This window comes from Dendrobates tinctorius, unplaced genomic scaffold, assembly GCF_039654945.1.
Source record: "Dendrobates tinctorius isolate UK_male_01 unplaced genomic scaffold, ASM3965494v1 ptg000028l, whole genome shotgun sequence".
Lineage (NCBI taxonomy): Eukaryota > Metazoa > Chordata > Amphibia > Anura > Dendrobatidae > Dendrobates > Dendrobates tinctorius.
In genome coordinates this window covers 99,636,135-99,650,586 of record NW_027361696.1, presented here as the reverse complement: position 1 = coordinate 99,650,586, position 14,452 = coordinate 99,636,135, and the positions used below count along the sequence as shown (strand labels likewise).

General features: G+C 45.9%; 1 protein-coding gene across 22 annotated transcripts in view; it reads left to right on the top strand.

Annotated features, from left to right (window-relative positions):
- Positions 1–14,452, top strand: part of KCNMA1 (potassium calcium-activated channel subfamily M alpha 1) — an 867,158-nt gene that overhangs the window by 489,050 nt on the left and 363,656 nt on the right. For all 22 annotated transcript variants that reach the window (XM_073571201.1, XM_073571213.1, XM_073571218.1 and 19 more), the window contains exon 5: positions 9,610–9,721. In XM_073571201.1, the coding sequence (XP_073427302.1) occupies positions 9,610–9,721 (112 nt within the window). The remainder of the gene's footprint in view (positions 1–9,609; positions 9,722–14,452) is intronic.

Genomic DNA, 14,452 nt, shown 5'->3' with positions numbered 1-14,452 from the left:
AGAATTCCCCCTACGGCCTCAGAGACATAGAGGAAAAAATATACACAAAAAAAAAAATTCTAACAAACTCTTTTTGTTTTTTTTTAACAATTCTTTCCTGCTATTGAGTACCCTAGGATCTGCGGTATGGCTGGTGATTCTGTTATGAATGAGTCACCGAAGGAGGAAAAAACAAAAATACAAGCTAAGTCCAGAAAACCGGAGAGGTTGGTAGCTATCGGATTGCAGACCCCTGATCCTATCCACAACAACTAACAGTAGCCGTGGGGGGTTCCTACGATGCCCTAGACCCCTCAATCACAGCCGGAGAACTAAATAGGCCTAAAGAAAGAAAGGGGAAATCTAAACTGCCCCAGAGCAGACCCCAAAGCAATAGGCAGCCCCCAACATATAAAGACGGTGAAGCAAGATGAAAACTAACACAGATAGAAAGATAGGTTGAGCAAATGATGGGGCCCAAGCTAACTAAAAAGGACAGGATAGAAAAGCTGCTGTCTGCAATCCGTAAAAATCCCTACCAAAAAATGTCCCAACCGTCTGATAGGAAAAACAGGCCCTGAAGTCGCTAGGACTTCAAAATGACTAAATCAGCACTCAGGTAAATTCTGAAGACAGAGCAAAGAGACAAACTGATCAGAGACAAAAATGGAACTCAGCACACCCCCGACCGGGGATGGCTGAACTCGAAAAAACAAGGTAAACAAAACTAATAAGTTCAATAGCAGAGCAAAAACTTATCTTTGTGAAGCAGGAATCAGACTGGTCTCCAAGAATCCAGCAGAGAAATCACCAGCGACTCAGAAGGGCGTCGGCTGCCTTATATACAGTCAGAAGTACCTGTTACCCAGTCATCATCCACCAGACCAAGTGTTTGGTAATCAGCCTCACTACCTTCCTTCACCAGAAGAGGGAGTTCATCAGACATCGATGGTGAAGGGGAAAATGAACTCACAACAGAAAACAGTTCTTGTGAAGAAAGTTTGCTGTATCGCAGTACCGTGGAACCCATCACCGTTACTCATCTCCATCAAATTGTGATCACAGGGACAGATGTAGACATTGTCCTCACTGCGTATCATGATCTGTGAGGTAACTTTAGAGTGCAAAAGACACAAGCCACAGGCCGTAGGCGATTCTGTTGGATTGGCATGAGAGGACACATTTAAAAATGTGGGCAGGAATGTCACACGTCTGTGAGTCGGAAAACCATGAAAGCTGATGATAAACCACCACTGCATCTCATTGTGAGTCGACGTCCATAACAAATGGAAGCCATTGATCATCTGAAGATAGAGCCCAGCAGGACAGGGCATAGCTACGTCTTAACCATCATCTATCATTTCACCAAATTTGTATTGGCAGTCTCAGTGAAGTATTTAACAGGCCAGACTACACAGTGGTGGAGCAGGGAGAGGTAAGTATTGCAAGTGCTGGTGCCCTGAGCAAGCAGGGGGGGCCCACTCGTGGGTGGCGGTACTGGCACAGGGCCCCTCCTAGTACGCCGGTGTGCACTCCCACTGTCAGAGACACTTGATTCTACTATGAGGGACCTTGTGCCAGTGCCGTTGCCAAAGAGTGTGCCCACCCACCTGTCCAGGGCAACGGCACTTGCACGGGTGCGTGCGCCAGGTGGTGACCCCAGCCCTGTGGGGGGAGGCAGCCCAGTTAGGGAGGTGGAAAAACTGGCATATGTTGATGTTGGATATTAAGCAGCTGCAAATGGAGTAATTGGAGAAGTCCGCGGAAGAGGAGGACAAATGCAAGCCATTTTTCTGGCAACCTACGTGTCAGCAGGGGAGGGTGGGACAAAATCCTTTGAAACCCATGCATGGTTCATTTTAATGAAGGTTAGATCATCAACATTTTGGGTCAACAGACGGGTCCTTTTTTCTGTCAGGATTGATCCAGCAGCACTGAAGACTTGTTCAGATAACACACTAGCAGCAGGGCCAGCGAGCTCCTGTAAGGCATATTGTGCCAATTCAGGCCAGGTATCAAGTTTACTGACCCAATAGTCAAAGGGGAATGACCGGTGAGGGAGAACATCGATATGGGACGAGAAGTAGTTTGTTACCATAGTTGACAACTGCTGTCTCCTATCACTTTCAATCGATGCAGTGTTACCAGTCGTGTGAGCGATACTTGAAAAATCAGTCCACAACATGGTCATGAAACCCCTGTGTCCAACGCCACTTCGGCTGTGTGCACCACAAACACCTCTTCCATGTTGCCCCCTACGGCTCGTTGGAAAAACATCACCACTGCTGTGTGCTGGGAATGCCTCAAACAAACGGTTTACCAGAGTTGCTTGTTTGTTAGCCAATATTAGCTCTAGGTCCCCCTGTGGCATGATGTTTTAGAATTTGCCTTTATAGCGTGGATCCAGGATGCTGGCCAACCAGTAGTCATCATCGTTCATCATTTTGGCAATGCGGGGGTCCCTTTTTAGGATCTGGAAGGCATAATCAGACATGTGGGCCAATGTTCCAGGTGTGACTGATGCACTGCGAGTGCTGGGTGGAGGAGCACTTTCTGGCAAATCCACATCCCTCCAGTCACGCACAAACCCTGTACCTGACCTTGCCACACCAACATTTTTTCTAGCCCCCTGAGAAGCATCCTCCTTCCCAAAATAATCATCCCCATCATCCGCCTCCTCCTCTTCCTCTTCTTCCTCCACCTCGTCCACAAGACTTCCCTGAGCAGACAATAGCTGACAGTCATCAAGGCTTCCCTCCTCCTCTTCCTCCTCGGCTGCAGACGCCGGCTCCTTAATGTGCGTCAAAGTTTGCATGAGCAGACGCATAAGTGGGATGCTCATGCTTATGATGACATCGTCTGTGCTTGCCAGCCGTGTGCATTCCTCAAAACACTGAAGGACTTTACAGAGGTCTCTCAGCTTCAACCACTGCACACCAGACAACTCCATGTCTGCCTGCAAACTGCCTGCCCGTGTATCCTCCCACAAATGAATTACAGCCTGCCTCTGTTTGCACAGCCTCTGAACCATGTGCAGGGTGGAGTTCCACCTTGTTGCAACGTCGATAGTTAGGCGGTGCTTGGGAAGGTGGAGCAATCGCTGCAGCTTCTGCATACGACTGGAGTGTACGGGCGACCGGCGGATGTGCGAGCACAGTCTTCGCACCTTATGGAGCAGGGGTGTTAACTCCGGATAATTATTGAGGAAGCACTGCACCACCAGGTTCAAGGTGTGAACCAGGCATGGTATGTGTCTGAGTTTTGAAAGGGCTATGGCTGCCACAAAATTCCGGCCGTTATCACTAACTATCTTGCCTGCCTCAAGATGTAGACTGCCCAGCCAGGACTTATTTTGTAGCTGCAAGTAGACGGCCAGTACCTCCGTGGTGTGTCTGTTGTCGCCCAAACACATCATCTTCAACACAGCCTGCTGACGCTTACCACTAGCTGTTCGATAGTGGGACACCTCGTGTGCAACACTAGCAGCTGCAGATGGAGTGCTCGAGCGACTGTGCTCTGTGGAAAAGCTTTCGCTTCTGGAGGAGGAGGAGGAGGGTCGAACGCCTACAGCCAACTGTTTCCTATACTGTGGGCTAGGCAGCACTGTCCCACCGCCGATGTCCCCTGTGGACCCTGCATCCACCACATTAACCCAGTGCGCAGTGATGGACACGTAACGGCCCTGACCATGCCTACTGGACCATGCATCTGTTGTGAGGTGCACCTTTCCACTCACTGATTGCTTGAGTGTATGGACAATGCGGTCTTTCACATGCACGTGGAGGGCTGGGATGGCTTTTCACGAAAAGAAGTGCCGACTAGGTAGGTCATAGCGTGGTACTGCGTAGGCCATGAACTCGCGGAAAGATTTGCTTTCAACCAACCGGTAGGGCATCATCTCTAACGAGATTAGTTTGGCAATGTGGGCGTTCAAAGCCAGTGTACGCGGATGAGAGGATGAGTACTTTCTTGTCCTACTCAGAGTCTCTGGTAGGGTGAGCTGGAATTGAGAGCTGCACATGGTGCAAGTAGCGGAGGACATGGCAGACTGAGAGAGGGTTGGTGATGGTGTTGGTGGTGTTGCTGATGGCCTAGATTCAGTCTTTCGTAGCAATAACATTGTGATTCCATGACTGCTTTGCCCTTGCGACAACACCTCGAAATTTGCTGCTTGTGGTGTGCTAACCGGTGGGCTTACAATGGGGGAAGCGATGTAGCGTTGCTGACTACCTTCATTCGGAGCAGGTGCACATGTGGTACGTGAGGTTTGGTAGTCCGTCCATGCTTGCAAGTGCATGGTGGTTAAATGTCTAAGCATGCAACTGGTATTCAAATTTCTCAGATTTTTCCCTCGGCTAAAGGTCTTTGTGCACTTCTTACAGTTAACTTTTGCCTGATCATTAGGATTTTGTTAAAAAAAGTGCCACACTGCACTCTTTCTACTATGGAAGACATTTTGAGACCTTGCACGCTGTGCTAATTTGACCGTCTGGCCAAGCTGTCCTGCAACTCTTTTGGTTTTTGTAACACGTTTTTGGACTGCTACGGTCATGCCAGATAACAGCTGTTGCGATGTCGTTGCCTGCTGCGGATCCTCCTCCTCTTCTGAGCTATTGGCCACGGCACCCTCTTCCCCCAATGGATGCCAATCTGGGTCAACAACTGAGTCATCCATCACCTCCTCTTCAATTTCATGTGCACCTTCCCCTGTGTCACCGTGTAAAGTGGTATAGTATGCGGGAAGGGGCACCTGAGTTTCATCAGGTTCTGATTCTGCCTCAGTACACTGCGAGGACAATGTAGTGCTCTGAGTGAATGTACCAGCAGAAAAATCTAGCAGTGGCTGTGCATCAGTGCGTTCCATGTCAGATTCATCTTGGACTGGGGAATTCACGATTTGACTTGCTAACCCAGGCATGGTATGTGAAAAGAGCTCCATGGAGTAATTGGTAGTGTGGCCTGCCACATCCTTCCCTTTTGGTAGGGGTGAAGGACACAAGGAAAGGTGTTGTTCCTGACCAGGAGCCTCCAATGACGACTCAGTGCTTTTATTTTTTGAAACTTCAGAAGAGGAGGCGAGAGAGCTGGAGGCTGTGTCAGCAATGTAAGCCAAAACTTGTTCTTGAGCTCCGGCTTTAAAAGCGGTTTACCTACTCCCAGAAAAGAGAGCCTTTGAGGCCTTGTGGAGCCAGACGATGACGCAGGCTCAACACATCCTGCCTTAGGTGCTATTGTGCTTTTGCCACTACCAACAGATGCAACACCACCACCATCGGGACCAGCTGGCAACCCCCGCCCACTTCCATGGCGTCTTCCACCATACTTGCTCATTTTTGTGAAAATGTACCCAAACTACCACCAGCTATATGGTACTGTAAAACAAGGTAGAATGTGTATCTACTATTGGTGAGATTTTGAATCTCACTATAGATTTGAGGACGCTGAACTATTGTCTCAGGCCCAGTAGAGATTACACCTCAATGTAACAGACTGAAATTGGATGGTGTATGACAAGGTGTAGGGTGTCTATAGGATTGGTGAGAATTTGAATCTCACTATAGATTTGAGGACACAGAACTATTGTCTCTGGCCCAGGAGAGATTACACCTCAGTGTAACAGACTGAAATTTGATGGTGTATGACAAGGTGTCGGGTGTCTATAGGATTGATGAGAATTAGAATCTCACTATAGATTTGAGGACGCTGAACCATTGTCTCAGGCCCAGTAGAGATTACACCTCAATGTAACAGGCTGAAATTGGATGGTGTATGACAAGGTGTAGGGTGTCTTTAGGATTGGTGAGAATTTGAATCTCACTATAGATTTGAGGACGCTGAACTATTGTCTCAGGACCAATAGAGATTACACCTCAATATAACAGGCTTAAATTGGATGGTGTATGACAAGGTGGAGGGTGTCTATAGGATTGGTGAGAATTTGGATCTCACTAGAGATTTGAGGACGCTGAACTATTGTCTCAGGTCCAGTAGAGATTACACCTCAATGTAACAGGCTGAAATTGGATGGTGTATGATAAGGTGGAGGGTGTCTATAGGATTGGTGAGAATTTGGATCTCACTAGAGATTTGAGGACGCTGACAATGATGCTCTCAGTCCAAGTATGGACGCAGGCAGCCTAATAAGCAGGACTGCTGCACAGTGCACACACGCACAGCAGTGTGCAAACAGCAATGCAGCTATCAGGGAGCCTTATAAGGCAGCCTAATAACCAACAGAGCTGATGCACAAAAATAGAGCCTCCCCTGTCACTGCACACAAAGTGTTGTGTTGTAGGTGGAAATCGCTAACAGCAGAAGCAGTTTTTTGGTTCTTCTTCCCTGCCTAACACTCTCCCTACAGAATCAGCAGCAGCAGCAGCTGCTTTCCCTATGCTAAGATCGGCATAAGTAAGATGGTGGTCGGCGTTCACGCCCTTTTATAGCCCCTGTGACGCCACACAAGGCCAGCCAATCACTTGCATGCCCTTCTCAAAGATGGTGGTGACAGATGCCTATGTCATCATGTTGCCCACAGTGTGCGTCCTCCATCATTGGGTGAAAAAGGGCGCTGGAAGCATCTTTTGAAATGTGACTTTGGCGCTCTGGTCACCGACCTCGTGGCCGACCTCACGCTATGGTCGGGTTTCGTTTCATGAAACCCGACTTCAGCGAAAGTTGCCGACTTTTGAATATGACCGACCCGTTTCGCTCAACTCTAGCCATAATATCTTTCCTATGTCTTACATGCCTTTTGTTTATTCATACTGTGTTCCCCTGAGGATAAGAATTTAGTATGCTATGAGGATGGTAATAATTTTGGTTTACACTAATAAACTTTGAGTATACACTAGTATTCTCATTTACATTTTACTTAAAGGGAATCTGTCCATAGGATCAACCCTCCTTAGCCATCTATAAGGCCATGTTGGTCATAGGAAGCTGAATAATATGATATCTTGATACCTGTAATCTGATGTCTTATGCCAGAGATATCTATGTTCTTCTATGTAAATGAACTGTTCAGGACTGTGAGCTGGACACTGATCTGCAGGAGACTCCGTCTCCTGTAGTATGACCTCAGCGGAATGCTCAAATTTGTTATTCATACGCACGGTGTTTTAGGCTACGTTCACACGTAGCGGAACTCTCGCGGAAGTTACCGCGAGAATTCCGGAATTCCATTCCACGGGAAAATCGCATTTTAAGCGTAATTAGCTTGCAGAATGCTAGCATTTTCCAAGCGATCTGGAGCATCGCTTGGAGAACCGATTGACAGGTTGGTCACACTCGTCAAACACAGTGTTTGACAAGTGTGACCAACTTTTTACTACTGAGGCTGCCTATGCAGTATCAGTAGTAAAAGATAGGATGCAAAAAATAATAAAAAAAATAAAAAATATTGTGATTCTCACCTTCCAGCGTCCCACGCAGCCTTCCCGCCTCCACGCTCCCGGCATCTTCCGGTGCCAGCAATCCTTTGCGCGAATGACCGCGAGACATCACGCTCCCGCGAGACCGCAACGTCATCGCTGTCATTCTCGCAAAGGATTACTGGGACTGGAAGATGCCGGGAGCGTGGAGAGAGGCGGGAAGACTGTGCGGGATGCTGGATGGTGAGAATAACAATATTTTTTATTTTAATTCTATTTTTTACAGGGATATGGTGCCCGGAGCCCAGAGGACAGTCTCCTCTCCTCCGGTCCGTGGGTACCATCCGCAAATGTTCTGCTTAGATTCCACTAAATTAATGAGCATGCTGCGTTTTTTACTGCGAAGTGATTCCGCCATGGAAAAAAACGCAGCATTAGCACAGCACTGCGGAATCCCATAGGAATGCATGGGATGCTTATTTTTCATGGCAAAATCGCGCGTTTAAAACCGCCGCAAAAAAAACGCGACGTGTGAAGGCAGCCTTAGGCTATGTACCCATGTATGCAGAAAATTCCTTACTAAAAACTGGACTCCTTCCCAGAAAATGCGCGTTTTTTTCCATGCGTTTTGCACGGGTTTTGCATTTTTGCACGTTTTTTATGCGTTTTTTCTGGAGCGTCCCTAGTCTTGTGAAATTAATGAACATTAATGAACATTAATGAACATGCTGCGTTTTTTACTGCAATGCGTTTTTTTTGCGAAAAAAAACGCATCAATATGCACAAAAAGTGCAGAATTCATTAAAATGAATGGGATGTTACTTGTAAGCGTTTTTAAAGCATTTTTGCCTGTAAAAAAGCTTAAAAAAAGTGAAAAAAAAACACTTACGTGGGTACACAGCCTTAGAATTCATAGAACCCTAATTTGGCCAACTAAAGATCTGCATTTTGTGCTAGTGGACAAAATCCTTGTTATTTTTGCCACTGATATGTAAGCTTTTAATGTACTATGCTAGAAAGAAAATATCCTGAATAGTCCTTATGATTTAGCATGGGTTTTCACTTAAATTCCTTAAAAGGAGCCTTGTCACTGATACATACATAAAAATGTAAGTATAATGCCTTGTAGAGGATGTAGACCCTATAAAAACGGCATCTTTACTTTCAAAATTGCCACTTCCATTATCAATACTATACACTTTTTATGTGCTAATTTGGGTGCTCATTTAACCTTTGGAAAAGTCTAGTGGCAGAGTGCACCTTTCTTCACCCTGTTATTTCCATGAGGTTGCCCCCTTCTCTTGATAGAGTTTGCTTGCCTGCAGTGAGTACTGTTTGCAGAGGATACTCATTCATGCATACACTGTGCGAGGTCCTTAGCTGCGCACAAGGTTTTCATCCCTCTCTGCTACACTTCCAGGTGTAGTTGTGTGCGGAGAGCTCCAGACCTCAGTGTATGCATGAATGAGCGTTCTTTGCAAAAAGGACCTTCCCGAAACAGCATAATGGTATATTACACTCATAAGATACTCCAGACTGGAACCACCAGCTCAATAGTTTAACCCATCATGAGATATTTCTTCTGTGACACCTTGGTAGTGAGACACCTTTTATAGGCCATCGGTTGAACCAGCTGATATTATTTTTCACTAAGTGACAGGATTGGTTTCTAATTTCTGCTGGTGTCATGACGTTCCATGGCTTTTTGTGCCTCCCTTTCTTCATGTGTTCAATACTTTTTCCCTGTGTCATTTCTCGTTATTACACATAACTTAATTTATGGACGTCTATGGTTTGATTTCTTTGCCTCTGTGATTGGATGGGTTGTTGCTGACATATGGTGAGAATTTCATGTCAAATGCACCTTTAGAAATATATATATACATAGAAAATTGGGGACATGTTCAATACTTATTTCACCCTCTGTAAAAGATATAAATGTTGAAGCATGAAACACAATGATCCATGACTCTTATTTCTAGATGAGCTTTTATCCTAAAGAAGCTACTGATTTTCTTAAGGGCAAGTTTCTTAGGAATGCATGATAATACAATAAATACAAAATGCCCATAAGAAAATCAACAGGTCCTGGTTTTAGGATAAAGGCCCATCTAGAAATGATTGTGGTTCATTGTGTTGATTACATTGCACTGACATGAGACAGCTAGTGTGAATATTCCCCACAACTGTTCTCATATCTAGCCTTTACCTTCTTACAATGTGCCCTTCATGTGACTTTTACACCGCCTTGTGTTCACAGTTTATTGCTGCCAATGACAAGCTATGGTTTTGGCTGGAAGTGAACTCCGTAGTGGACTTCTTTACAGTGCCTCCTGTGTTTGTGTCTGTGTATTTAAACAGGAGCTGGCTGGGTAAGTAGACACCAATAATTGCTGTAGTAATGCCTATGTTACTTGCAAACATATTTATTCTACTTCTGCCCAGATCATGGGCTTTGGGGATTTCAGGAAATAATTTTACTAAATACAATGGCCAAGCAATGGTCATATGGTGCATAAATTAGCAGCCAAGCTATTTCCCATAGCTTCTAGTCCATAGTTACTGTGCTGAACAATGGCAGACCAAAAGCCGTTTATGCATAAGTGTTTGGAGCGCACTTCTTGAAAGTTGCTTGAGACCCCTGGAATGCCCAATTTACCCTGTAGTCAAGGCTTTGCACACCATACTACACCTGTCAACAACATCAATTTGGATCACAATAGGAGTAGGACTTAGCCCGCTTTTCATGGCATTCTTAGGTGATTTTTATGGGACTCGGGTTGTATAAAGTCGGAATGAGTCCAAGACATACAGGTGCTTCTCTCAAAATTAGAATATCATAAAAAAGTTAATTTATTTCAGGTCTTCAATACAAAAAGTAAAACACATATACAGTATTATATATAGTGATTACAAACAGAGTGATCTATTTCAAGTTCTTTATTTCTGTTAACGTTGATGATTATGGCTTACAGCCAATGAAAACCCAAAAGTCATTATCTCTGTAGGGTAGAATAATTAACAAAAAATACCTGCAAAGGCTTCCTAAGCATTTAAAAAAGTCCCTTAGTCTGTTCAAATAGGCTCCACAATCATGGGGAAGACTGCTGACTTGACAGATGTCCAGAAGGCAGTCACTGACAAACTTCACATAGAGAGTAAACAACAAAAGGTCATTGCTAAAGAAGCTGGCTGTTCACAGAGTGCTGTATCCAAGCATATTAATGGAAATTTGAATGAAAGGAAAAAGTGTGGTAGAGAAGGGTGCACAAGCAACCAGGATAACCGCAGCCTTGAAAGGATTGTTAAGAAAAGACCATTCAAAAATTTGTGGGAGTTTCACATAGAGAGGACTGCTGCTGGAGTCACTGCTGCAAGAACCACCACAGAGGTTCCCAGGACATGGGCTACAAGTGTTGCATCCCTTGAGTCAAGCCACGCATGACCAATAGACAACACCAGAAGTGGCTTACCTTGGCCAAGGAGAGAAAGAACTGGGCTGTTGCTCAGTGGTCCAAGGTGTTGTTTTCAGATGAAAGTAAATTTTGCATTTCATTTGGAAATCAAGGACCCAGAGTCTGGAGGAAGAATGGAGAGGCACAGAATCCAAGCTGCTTGAGGTCTAGTGTGAAGTTTCCACAATTAGTGATGGATTGGGGAGCCATGTCATCTGCTGGTGTAGGTCCACTGTGTTTTATCAAGACCAAAGTCAGCGCAGCCGTCTACCAGGAAATTAGACCACTTCATGCTTCACTTTGCCTACAAGCTTTATGGAGATGTAAATTTCATCCTCCAGCAGGACTTGGCACCTGTCCACACTGCAAAAAGTACCAATAGCTGGTTTAAAAACAGCAGTATCACTGTGCTTGACTGGCCATCAAACTTGCCGCATTAATGCAGTAATTCATGCAAAAGGAGTCCCAACCAAGTATTTAGTGCATTTACTGAACAAATGTGGTGCTCCTAAGGGTTCAATCGCCACAGAGGTACTGCACCTCACCCAGAGGTGTGGTATGCCACTCTCAAGTAAGGACGGAACACTACCTAGGACTCTAACAGTCACACCCAACACACACCAGTTCAGTCAGGGCATCTGGGTGTACCCTTGGGGAGTATGGTCTCATCCCAGGCTGGATTGGAAAGGGTGCTGGGGAGTGATTGGGTGAAGGTAGGGAAAAGGGGCAGAGCTTAAGGGAGTGACAGATAGTGGGAGGAGTTAGTGCTGAGGTAAGACGATTGTTCTGGAAAGAGTCAGTCAGTCAGAGGGGAGTGAGAGAAGAAGTGAGGGCTGACTGAGTCTGAGGAGAATTAGTGAGAACATGAGGAGACAGAGAAGAAGGAGTGCAGTAGGAAGAGCTGGAGAGAGAGTTGTGAGGGGAGCCTGAAGAAAGCTCCCGGGAGGACAGATGGGGTCCTTGGGGCACGGGAAGTGTGGAGTCCACCCGTGGGGCCCATATCCATAAGTGGAGGAACCAGGTCGCAGTGGGGGAGCCGGCCCCTAAGACTAGTGGAGGACTACAAGACTCAGATAGCAAGCCGGAGGCTGGGGTAGCTGTACATACCTCAGCCACAACCACATTCATTCACCAAAAAGGCAGCTATATAGGAGCAAGGGGACTCAGGACGTTGCCAGACTGTTACGGTATGGCTGGTATGAAAGAAGAAAGCAAAGGTACCCGGGAGTGGACCCTCTGGGTCACGGCTCCAGAGCCCCCGGGGGCGAGTGCCCAGGTGAGGACCACCCCCTATACAGGGAGTGTTAGGGACAGACCTCCAAGGGACAGAGCCGCAACAGCCGGAACCAAAGGGACGACTAGGGCAATAGAGGGGAAGAAGGCACAGGCGTGTCTGATAAGCAGGGCACCAGTCAACACAGACACCAAGTGGAGTACTGGACCGGAGAGCCGGAGGAGACCAGAACTGAAGGGTGTAAAGTAAGAGAAGCACGATGATGTACTAGGCGGATGGAGGCAAACAACTAGGAAGGAGTCAGAGAGGGGAGAGCAGGAGGCAGGACTGAAGAGGGAAGGCAATAGGAGACAGGGAGTACAGTACAGGAGAAGCTGACCGAGACGAAGCAGGCAGAGGACAAGGGAGAACCAAGAGGCACAACATAGGACCGGAGGGGGCCTGAGTGAGAACACAGTGGACGCTGTACCAGACAGCGTCACCGCATATGATAACCAGGCGTCTTACCTGTCCAGACGCCAAGCATAAGTAGCGGTGGGCCCCGCCATGTTGGAGGCGGCGCCGACGCGTCACACCTACCCAGGAGGCTGCGCGCCGGGAATCCAGCAGTGCGATGGTGCCCGACGCCGAGGGAGGCGGAGACCAGGCGCAGGGATGCGCTGAAGCACAAGAGCGCACTGAGAGGAGTGCGCAGTAGAGGCTGGAGCCGTGACACAGACAAGGTCCACAGCTGCTGGCCTGGGACACTGTTTGTGAAGGTGCTGGGCAGGAGAGCAGAAACCAGCACAGTGAGACGGCCAGGAGGGAAACACACAGAAAGGAGTCCTGGAAAGGTGTATCCCAATCAATCTGGGAGTTTGCTGGACCCGTCACCTGGAGGACATGGCACTAAGCAGGTATCTGTACACAAGAGAACTGTGAGTAAAACATTGGAAACTGCACCCTGCTGTGTCATGAGTCATTTACGTCTCACCTGCCCTGCACCACACTCACCACAACAGCCACGATCATGACTTTTAACATCCTAACTGCCCTGGGACACAGCTGTATCCGTGGAGAGCTGAACCATCTTTGCTGCCCTAACACCATCCCAGAGGATCTGTATTGCAGCATTGGCTACCCTTGCCGAATACCACGGGTGGTGTCACAAATTATTTCCTCTACAAACTACCCTATCATCATCATCATCATCATTTATTAATTTTAATGGACGCCCAGGGCCACAGACCGGGCCACTGCTGCCGTGACATTCCCTTTTAAGAACCATCCGGCCCGGTACCGAGTACCCCACGGCCCTGAGGGGCGCTCCACATACATCTCAGTAGGCCAACATTTCAGATTTTAAAGTCATTTTTTCAAGCTGGTGTTATAAAGTATTCTAATTGGCTGTAAGCCATAATCATCAACATTAACAGAAATAAACCCCTGAAATAGATCACTATCTTTGTAATGACTCTATATAATATATGAGTTTTACTTTTTGTATTGAAGAACTGAAATATATTAACTTTTTGATGATATTCTAATTTTGTGAGAAGCACCCATTTGTATTTAAAAGGAACATTAAGAACAATGATTTTATGCTTATAGGAGATAATTATTATAAGCCTCAGCTCCTGAAAAGTATGAGTACAACAAAAATACTTGTACAAATTTGTGCTTTCTGCTTTGGTTCCATCAGACTTTGCTTTCGCTATCATTCAATTATATTTGTTAGTGAATGGGAAGGTTTAGTTCTTTATTGGCAAAAGTATAGTAGTACCACAAAGCTTCAATTAGAAAAATATCAGAGAACTGATTATTTATAGGATTCATATGGATTAGTTACAGATATGTAATATATTGTATGATTATGAAAACAAAGTCCATTCTACCAATGTTACCAGAACCTTCGATGACCACTATTTCTCTGATGGATCCCATATGAAATCAATCAAATAGATTGTAATGCTTGGAAAAGTATCAGTCATATAAATATTTTATTTTGTATAAGTGAGATGTGTACAGAGCACACTTGCAAAGGAATTGTGATCAATTAGTTTACAGATTCACACATCTGTACTGATTTTAGACCAATGAGTAGCATAAGCTGTCCTACTTTCCCTTCACTAAGGAATCATTTGTGAGGAAGTGCTGCCCTCCAGTGGTACAACTTGTTCTGTACAGATTGCTATGTTTAATGTGTATTCATAGTGGAAGTTTTGCTTATCACTCCTTATGCTGATCTGCCTTTCCGGTTGCATTTTGTGCTATATATTTGGGTAGGCATGCTTCTTAGTAAAGTGCCTAGCAGAAAGGGATATAGGTATTTGAACCAAAAGCAGGAAATGTCTCTGCCAAAGTGAAATACTGTAAAAAACCCCAAAACATGAGGGTATGTGCAGATGGTCAGTAAACGCTGCTGGTTGGACGCT